We start from the raw sequence: 9,525 nt of genomic DNA, 5'->3' as shown, positions 1-9,525 counted from the left end.
AAATCGTCAATTCGTGAATTCCATATGTTGAAAACGGGAATTCAAGAAGTTAAAATAATGAATTCATGAGGATGAAATCGAGAATTCAAGAAGTTTAAACGGTCCTTCCGGTCTATGGTAGATACTAGTATTAATCCAAAATACCGCCATGTTTTTTTCAGCCATATAAAAATGGGGACATTCATTACATAAGATTTTTACTGAGATAATATGATTGACCTTTCAACCAATGATTAAAGCCAAATTTAAGATTATGTTTCAGCAAAAGAAGAAAGGCAATTTTCTGCTGACTAAGGTGATAAAGTTTTAAAATGACACTTTACTCCAAATTGTGATCATTTGTGTGCATATATGTACATGTCTATCTTAATACATAGCATTCTTCCAAATCATCCATCTTAAACATGAGATCAAATCAATAAATTCTTAAAATTATTGAAGCTAAAAGAATATTTTAAAACATATTTGTCCCAGAATAAAATGCATGAAAAAGAAAAACCTACAGAGAGTTGCTGTTCTTATCTTTGCCGTTCAACACTACAAAATAAATGAGTCAAGCTTTCAAGCTGTATTCAACGTTCTATAGATTAGTGTCCTATTGTCCAAAATGTCCGCAATAAACCGACCCAACTATTATAAAAATGTTTTCTTATATCCTACAATCTTACCAACTTACTTTTTCTGATTTATTTCAACTTCACTAAGACATCATCAGGTTAAATACAATTGCCTTAAAGGGCAAATCTCAGGCCATCCTAATTGTACCACATAACAAGTAAATTGCTTTTTCAATCAATATTATTTTGCTTTTTCACTTATTTGCATATTGGCCGGTGACAAGGTACTGTAAATCTCCATATGTAAACCACTTAAAATTAAATTGGAGAAACCGAATTACAACCGAATCAGTTCATACGTCTGCGCGCTGGACATGCTAGCGGAGTTAATGTGTTAATGTTTTATTTTATTTACAATTGATAAATGTTATATGTAACCTAAACTTCGGTGATATTGTATTAACTGTATACATATTTTGACTTTACCTCGTCCGTGCTTTGCCTTGTACACTGTCCTACTTTTGTTAGATGTCCTGCTGGTGTCCTGTGTGGCTGGGTCGTGTGGGGGTTGCGTTCATTGAACGCCGCCCTTTCTTGATGATCTTGCTTTCCATGTCTTTTTTAACATTCAACACATAAGAAGATAATAAGATAATAAAATGGATCACGTACCATTGGAATGGCGCCAAAAGAGTTAAGGTCAATAGTTAACGAGATCTTTATCTTGAGTCTTGGGTGAGGCATACATTTCTCATTACGCTTTGAAAATCAGCATTACGTTTTGCATAATTCGTGCTATATATCCGATTCGTAATAACAAGCAGACAGTTACAGCCCACCGCTTATATTTGAAATACTATTAAACTGTTTCACCGAAAGGTATGCAAAATAAGAAGCTACCAATTTACATATTTCATAACCTCCTATTTAATATTGTTGCTGCAAAAGAAATAAAATACTAAAAAACCAAAATCAGACTGAGACTCGTGCCAACAACTGCTTTGGACACAATGCAATCATACTACATCTGCACCAATTAACTAAGAAATTTGAATACAATGATGAGCAATACCCGTGTAATACAATATAGCACATCAATAATGAAGCTTCAACTTTAATTTAGAATTATTCATATAAATAAACACGTTTGTTTTATATGTGAACAACTTTGTGTGTTTTCAGTTATTTGTTCTGCTGATTGTCTCGCAAATTCATCTCAGTTTATTTCTTTAATAGCGTCTTGAGCGATTCTTAAAACTCTTCTAACTGAATCTGAAATGCTCGGGCGCTACGCTCCTAATCTGGCATATCTGCCGTTGCACTTTCTATTTAATTCACATTAGATCACGTGGAAACTGTTTCCATACTAAAACGAACGCAGTTCAATACGTTCGAAATGCTTCTTCTGGAAAACTGAAGCGATTTTAAGACATTTTAGCGAAATTTGAATGATACACTGTTTGAAATGCATTCATTCGCTTCGAAGAGACGTGTCCGTCAGCGGAATTGCACATAGCTAAGCCTGTTAGCATTGGGTTTGTTAGAGATTACAGAATACGAATACGAAAGTATGTCATTCAGGACTCAAAACTCTTACACGCAATTTTTGACCGAAACATAAAGATACGACCTTTGATAATGATATCGAAAATAACTGAATAAAGTATATTAAAAGCGAGTCTGTCAGACAGTTAGGGTTTCCAGCAGCGGACTTCGGACTTCAATAGTGCCTTTACAGGTGTTATGTTTGTGAAAAACTCAGAACACCAAGGTATAATTCATCCACGCTGAGACTTGTCTCAGCGTTTTTTGTTTTTTTTTTTGTTGCGTTACATAGAATAGATCAATTGGCGACTTTCCAGCTTTACTGGTGAAGGAAGACCTCAGGTGTCATTCCGTGCATATATCATGCACGATTAGGTACCTTAGTATAAGGGGTGCTCAATAAATTATGGAACACAATCAAAGCACGTTATAAAATCTTATAGCTAACAAAAGTTCATGAAAACGATAAATGTATGTGCTCGATCATTGCGTCTTTATCTCCTTCTTAACTGGAAAATGAAATAAACATTGTCACCACAGATGATACTATATTTTATATGGCGGTAGTTACGGTCGAACTAATGAAGCAGACCTGAACAAATTGAAGTTTGTGAAACGAGATGCATTAAAAATTTTGCACCTGGATATATGGTTTGGTCCGAGGTTAGTCACTACGGCAAGACATCTATATATTTTATCATTAAAGGGGTAAAAATCAATGCAAAATATTACATACCCAACGTACTAAAACCATTTCTCACTAAGACGTTTCGCGACGTTTTCCTGGAAGAGAGAATGATATGGTGTTCCATCAAGACTCGGCCTCTTGTCATACCTCTAAAACTATAAACTTTCTCAACAAACCAAAAGTGAATTACATAACACCTGCAGAATAGACGCCAAAAGGCAAAATTCAGCTCCCATGAACTTTGGTACCAGGGGTATACTGAAACGCAGGCTACAAAAATGCAAGAGGTATATCATGACGTCCGCAAGTAGTTTGAAGTAACCGACCTTCACCATAGGTGAAAACACCAACTGCCAAATGATAAGTACTTCAACGTGGTTCTTTTAAGATGGATTAGTAATTATTGAATGTGTAAAGAATTTCATTTGACATTAAAGAAATCCGGAGTTTCAATTGTTTTCAAAAATCCTTTTCTTATGGCATCAGTAACATTATGTCAAATAACCATACAGCTGTTCCTAATTTCGATTCAATTCAATCTACGGAGATTATTGCGGCAAATGAACTTAGAAATCAATGAGGATTATAATTTTTCGAAACAGTTTTAAAACTAAGACTTTAACATTCATGTTTCAGTGTTTGTTTTATGTCTCAATCATAATAAATACTTTTTGCAAAGGAAGATACAAAAAGGAAAAATTCTATTATCTGAAAGGAGAAAAAGAGAGTAACGACTCAGCAATTTGATCTTTCAAATAAGAACGTAACCAACAAGCTAGGTTATTTACCTAATGAATCTAATGCATATAAGATTTATTAAAATGTTTTTAAGAAATACACAATGTATAATTATTTTGATCTGGTTCATTTTGAAATGTTTGAAAACCGAAACTATTTAATTCTTCTAGTAATGATCAAAAGGACAAAGCGAAACAATATCAAATGTTATAACAAATATATTTCTTTCAATAATAACAAATATAACACAAGATCGCAACATACATTATAGAGTTTATTTATGAATTGTTTTAAGTGTCTCTACATGCATTTGATATGAGTTAAATATATTCAGTTTTATAATGATATAACATACTTACAGCATAAAAAAGTTCAATTTAGTAAAGATACATTAAAATTAGAATGAATTCATTTATGAAGGTACATACTGCATAACTCAAAAGCTTTTAGGCCCCTTACACTTTGACTTTAAAACAAACCGACCAATTTAAAAAACACACATAAAAAAATATTTGCAAATTTTTAGCTAAATGTTCATTAAAACAAAAAAAATGGGAACCCTGTCATTAAAATCAAATTCATAAACCAAAAGGAACAAAAAACAAATCTAACACCCAAAATTGACTGCCCTTTGTCTTTCATAAAAGTCTTTTTAATACTTCCCAATTTTTGTATTTTCCCTTTAAAGTGGGGTAATGCTTTCCAAACAGCCCGCAAAAACCCCCTATTTTGAAAAAATACCGTATGAAAGATATATGATTAAATAAATACTAAAGGGCGGAAAGAAATTTAATTTTCCCACCTTTTTAAGAAAAAGTGCTTTAAAATTTTGCTGCGGAAAACCCTTATTCAGTTTACGAAAAGAAGTCATGTATGTTTAATTACAGAGATTTAATATGTTATAACTGTGTCGAGACTCGACCGTAAAATTGCTGTTTATAAATTTCATAAAAATATTCCATTAGATATAGCTTTATACAGTCCACATCATATCTTTGACGCACCACTAAAAGCCAAGGCCATGTATAGGATCAAACATTTTACTGAATACTTTATTATGATAGCTATTTTAAATTTATTGTTTAAACAGATTGCCTATATCCTGCATTTAAGTAATAGTTTAAAAAATAAACAATATATAAAAAACCTTAAAATGAACTGTAAAGGAAATGTTAAAATTCATGAAGCTGAAATCGTCACTTCGTAAATTCCGTATGTTGAAAACCGGAATTCAAGAGACAATGTTAAAATTACCTATCTTATATCACGCTGAACATATGCTACCTTAGCAACTAGATTATTTTTACATAATAAGATATGATAATTAAAATAAGATGCATTTTAAAGTAAAGAATACGTGTTTATAAGTTTTCGCATTTGATTATATCCAATTGGATCTGACATTTAAAGATAAATCGCTCAATATTATTTATATATATATATTTTTTTAGAATACAGGTAAATGATTGAATAATGCACTCCGTGTTTGATTCGTATGCGGATAAAGTGACGGCTTTCAAAGTGGCGTCATTCATATACAATCGGCAGATCCTAGCCATACAATCCAGTTGAAACTCAACGATTTTGGGAATTAAAATATACTTAAACATGTTATACAAATAACAACAACAAAGCACGTATCCTGGAAGTATCTATATAAAATATTAAAACATAAGCAGTATAATATTTTCGACAGAAAATAATCAATAATTACAAATAATTTTGAAATAAACAACAGGATATACATATCAGTAAAGAAATACAAAGCAAAACATTTTTTTAGCAAATTTCCAACGATTCAATAAAGAAAACGTAAATGCATTTTGACATAGTCTAGGTGTTATAAGTTGTCAGGAATAACAATATCCTATCTTGTATACAAATAGTATTGATTAAAGTCTCTCATAAAATTATAGATACTTAACATATACAATTATTCAATTATTATTATATTATGTATTTACGCTTTCAGTGGAAAACTCCGTGTTTGATTCGTAAGCGGAGAAAGTGACCACTTTCAAAGCCACTGAAATATCATGGTGTCATTCATATACAATTGGCAGATCCTAGCTGTAATATTATGTGGTTTTGTATGTGAGAATATCACAAGTAGACAACGTATAACTTATGAGACACAAATGTGTTCTATGACTACAAGTTTAGTACTAGAGATAAACTCTAAAAAAGAACTGCTGTACTTCTTTCTCAGCATGCGCAAACATACATTTATATAAACAGTCTCATATTACATCTCCCTTCTTTTACTTAAAGAAATTGATTGTATTTCTTAAAAAAAACAAAACATTAAGCATTAATAATACGTTTTTAAAGTTAAACATTGATAATATTATTGAATCTGTTTTAGAAATTATTTTAGCTAGTTCATATATAAGTATAATCGAACGCAATCATTACGAATTATTTACACAATTATCGTTTATCAGATATTTAATCATTAGTCAGTTTATTTCTGATAAGTATCATTAGGATAACAAGTACTAGGCTTTACAATTCTCCCGGACCGTGTTACATAAATTTACATAATTTACATAAAAAGTTTAATTGGAAAAGCAATTTTGAGATTTACTATTTATCAACTGTTTTCAATGTCTGTTCTTTAATGTTACTTTTCTTTAATTGGATTGTTGGTAAGGGCCATGAGAACTCCTTCGTCCATGACACAAACTTATTTTCTCCTTCAGCTCCTTTTGCTTCATTCGATGTTGTTTCTTCGGTACTTGATGATGAACATTTATCTGACTCTGAAAATAAGAAAATCGATCTGATAGTGCATTTTGATAGACTGCTAATAAAGTTTTTCGTAAACTCAACTTTCAAAATACATGTGTAATTATAGTGAGGCTCGAACATAAAACAAGCCACTATTTAAAAGGGAATGTCAGGGTATTTTTGCATCTTGCCAAATGTCTAAGAAAAGCACTATGATTCATTAAAGTAATATTGAATACACATACAAAATAAGGCGCAGCAAACATTTAATTTTTTAAAATCATTTTTATCATTTTCTTCTTCGAAATGCATTTTGATTTCAAATAAACTGATTGAAACGGTATACCTGTTTTCAGTAATGACCCCAAAAAATCCTTCGTACTTTTGATCAGTCCAGATCCGGATAAAAGGACACTTTCAGTAACGCCTTTAAGACTCTGAATGGGTCCTAACCTGAATCATTAATTGATAACATATCCTTTAACCTAACATTATTGAATCATGAGTATATGGCGAATCACATCAGTTCTATATTGTATTTGTTTCAAACAAAATTAGGTTGAGTTAAATACTCTCCGAGAATGATATTTAAGGTAACATTGTACACATATATTTTGGAAATTTTGATATATTTTTGTTGCAACCAAAAGATCTAAATAGATACAAATCTCTGTTTAAAAACTTTTGATCATACCTTTTGTCTCTTGGAATCATTGAAGTGATCATACTTTTTTCAACGTCTATTTCAAGATTAGGAGCTTCTTCTGTGCAAATAAATATTTCCTTTAACATTTCATCAACAACATCATTCTAATAAATAAGTCAAATCAAAACTATTTTGAAGAATGTTATAAGAAAAACTAAAAATGAATATATTATAAACAGTGTGGTTACGCCAAGGGCTCTCTATTTGTACATTGAATCAATGCAAAATGTAAATAACATAGTTCTTTAAATTACCATAGTTTTTTTGGAGATTTAAAATTTTAAAGAATTTTTAAAATTTAAACTCTATAAAACCTTTATAAACGATTCAGGGGTTTTTGGGAAAAAATTTCCAAATCGGAGTTTTAAAATTTTAAACCCAGTAAACAAGTGTAAATTGAGCTTTTTTTTTTTTTACGAAAATACAATCTGCAAAAAGGCCCCTTTTTACTCGAGCTTTTTTTAAAAACTCGTTACCAAATTTGTACGGGCCAAAACGAACTTTTAACCCCACAAAAATATTCCCACTGATTGGTTGATTGATATCCTCGAACCTACCCCAACACCCCTGGGCGGGAAATTATACATAGAAAATCCCACTAGAACCTAGGGTCTCTCGAATACAGTCCAGTATGCTTACCACTACACCACAGAGGTCGTTGCTTTTATCTGGTGCTTATTGATCTTATATATCTAAGTTACAATAAATTGCAAAATAACTTAATATAGAAGGTGTGGTGTTACGGTAAGCATACTCATAATGGACCGGCAATCTAGAGACCCATGGTTCAACTCCCGGCTTTGGCATGGGGATTTCCGTAAGATTTTTCTGTGTATTATATCCCGCTCATGATTTTATCTCATACATGTCCGAGTTCCTATTCATGTAAATTTTATTTCATTATTGTGTAAATGTTGCACATACACCCTGATTTCTATAAAATACTCAAATTTTCAAATGTACGACACTAGTTTGAAACATACATCGGGATTAAGACTTTACATGGACCACCCACTTAGCACAATAGGAAACATCAGTGATACTGGTTCGATTCTCGGGCGAGGCAAAAGTTCTCCTTGACATTCAATTTGGATATTGAGTCTAATTATAATTTGTCTTAGAAATCATGTCGGATAAATTGTCGCACATTTATAGAAAAATTGGTAACAACGAGAAAATATCTGAGAAAGCCAGATAGGTAGATCAATTGCTAGAAAATCAGCGGAAAACAACAACAAAGAAAAAAATGTTTCACATATCTTGCCTTCATCCAAATATTCTTTAAATTTGTATGTCTCATTATAGACGCAACGTTCATTGTTTTGTGTCAGATTCGTAACATTTGGGCACCTATATAGATTGGAAAGGGGACCTGAAAATTATAAGTCAAATAAAAAGTGATACAAAAAAATTAACAAGACATGGTATAATTGATGAAAAGTAATCTAAACTACTGTTTGTGATTGCTTTTTGTTTTCTGGTGGATGTTACATTGTTAAACATTTTACATCTGTTTTAAGTAAATTTCATCGTTTTGCATAATTATTTATGGTAACTGTATAGAATATTTTAATCTATGTACAGAAGAAGACATTGTATGTGTAATTTACCTTCTCTGGCAATATTTATGATATCACCAGCTATATCCTCGTATCCACAAAATTTCATTGCGTGTAAAACATCTTGAACTATATCAGACCCTGTTTCTTTTAAGGACATACAAAATTTCTCAGCCCTTTCCCTCCTTCCAACAATTTTACTTAGCTTATTGATCTTTAATTCATCCCATGATTTAGCTCCAAGCCAACTTTTAAGAATCAGTGGATCAATTTCTTCTACTATTTCATCCAAGTAGAACTGCAACGCAGACTTCATTCTTTTAAGGTCTGTAAATAGAACAGAAGCAAATACTGAAGTTACACTTGTTTTAAAAGGATTATTATTATACATTGCTTGGTATGTATAATTCCTTATCAATTCCTATAAAATTATGTTTCAGAACATAATTTCTATAAAGATTTTATGTTAAAATATGCAAGTACATTACATTAAATACTGCATTGCTCAACTGTCATCGAACTAATCAAAATGAAATATGAGGAGGTAATGGAATTTGAAGCGAATCAAAGTTAGATATATGAATATTGAAGAAGAAATAGTTCTTATTTATATTTAATAAATATTAATATAACTGAAATTTCATATCAATTCACTCCATGCGAAACGTAATCTGTCAAAATATATGATCAGTATGATTGATGTCAGTAAAATATATAAAAAAAATCTAAATACATGACAGACCTTTATCTTCACAGTCGTTTTTGTCCTTTGAGCTTCTTTTTTTATTTGCAAGATCAAAAAGGGGAATTGGGATCTTTTTAAAACCAAAAAAACCAAAAAATCAAAATGTCTCTCAAAAGAAGCCTACAAAATTTTCCCCTTTATTTGTCGGACATGTTTTTTCATTTTAGCCCCAAAACGTTCGGGGAAGCATTATCTCCTCTTTTTAAACGGAAAAAACCATTGGGGGTTCTAGTTCTTCCAAAAAGGGGAAACCTTTT

General features: G+C 31.3%; 1 protein-coding gene across 1 annotated transcript; it reads right to left on the bottom strand.

Annotated features, from left to right (window-relative positions):
- Positions 1-4,356: 4,356 nt before the first annotated feature.
- Positions 4,357-9,300, bottom strand: LOC132721197 (uncharacterized). Its single transcript, XM_060705459.1, has 6 exons — positions 9,266-9,300; positions 8,575-8,850; positions 8,229-8,336; positions 6,953-7,022; positions 6,605-6,711; positions 4,357-6,290 (listed from the first exon to the last, which is right to left on the bottom strand). The coding sequence occupies exons 2-6, from the start codon at positions 8,837-8,839 to the stop codon at positions 6,115-6,117; spliced, it is 726 nt and encodes a 241-aa protein (XP_060561442.1). The 5' UTR covers positions 8,840-8,850; positions 9,266-9,300; the 3' UTR covers positions 4,357-6,114.
- Positions 9,301-9,525: the final 225 nt, after the last annotated feature.

The sequence above is a fragment of the Ruditapes philippinarum genome, unplaced genomic scaffold, assembly GCF_026571515.1.
Source record: "Ruditapes philippinarum isolate M1 unplaced genomic scaffold, ASM2657151v2 ctg7388_1_1_1_1, whole genome shotgun sequence".
NCBI lineage: Eukaryota > Metazoa > Mollusca > Bivalvia > Venerida > Veneridae > Ruditapes > Ruditapes philippinarum.
The sequence above is the reverse complement of the archived record's forward strand: the minus strand, read 5'-3'. Positions and strand labels throughout refer to the sequence as shown.

Excerpts from the sequence above, each read along its gene's own strand:
- LOC132721197 (XM_060705459.1), bottom strand. The coding sequence starts at position 8,839 with ATGAAGTCTGCGTTGCAGTTCTACTTGGATGAAATAGTAGAAGAAATT. Across the intron at positions 8,337-8,574 it reads CATAAATATTGCCAGAGAAG|GTCCCCTTTCCAATCTATAT; the intron begins GTAAATTACACA and ends TATAATTTTCAG. Across the intron at positions 6,291-6,604 it reads GGGGTCATTACTGAAAACAG|AGTCAGATAAATGTTCATCA; the intron begins GTATACCGTTTC and ends TCTTATTTTCAG.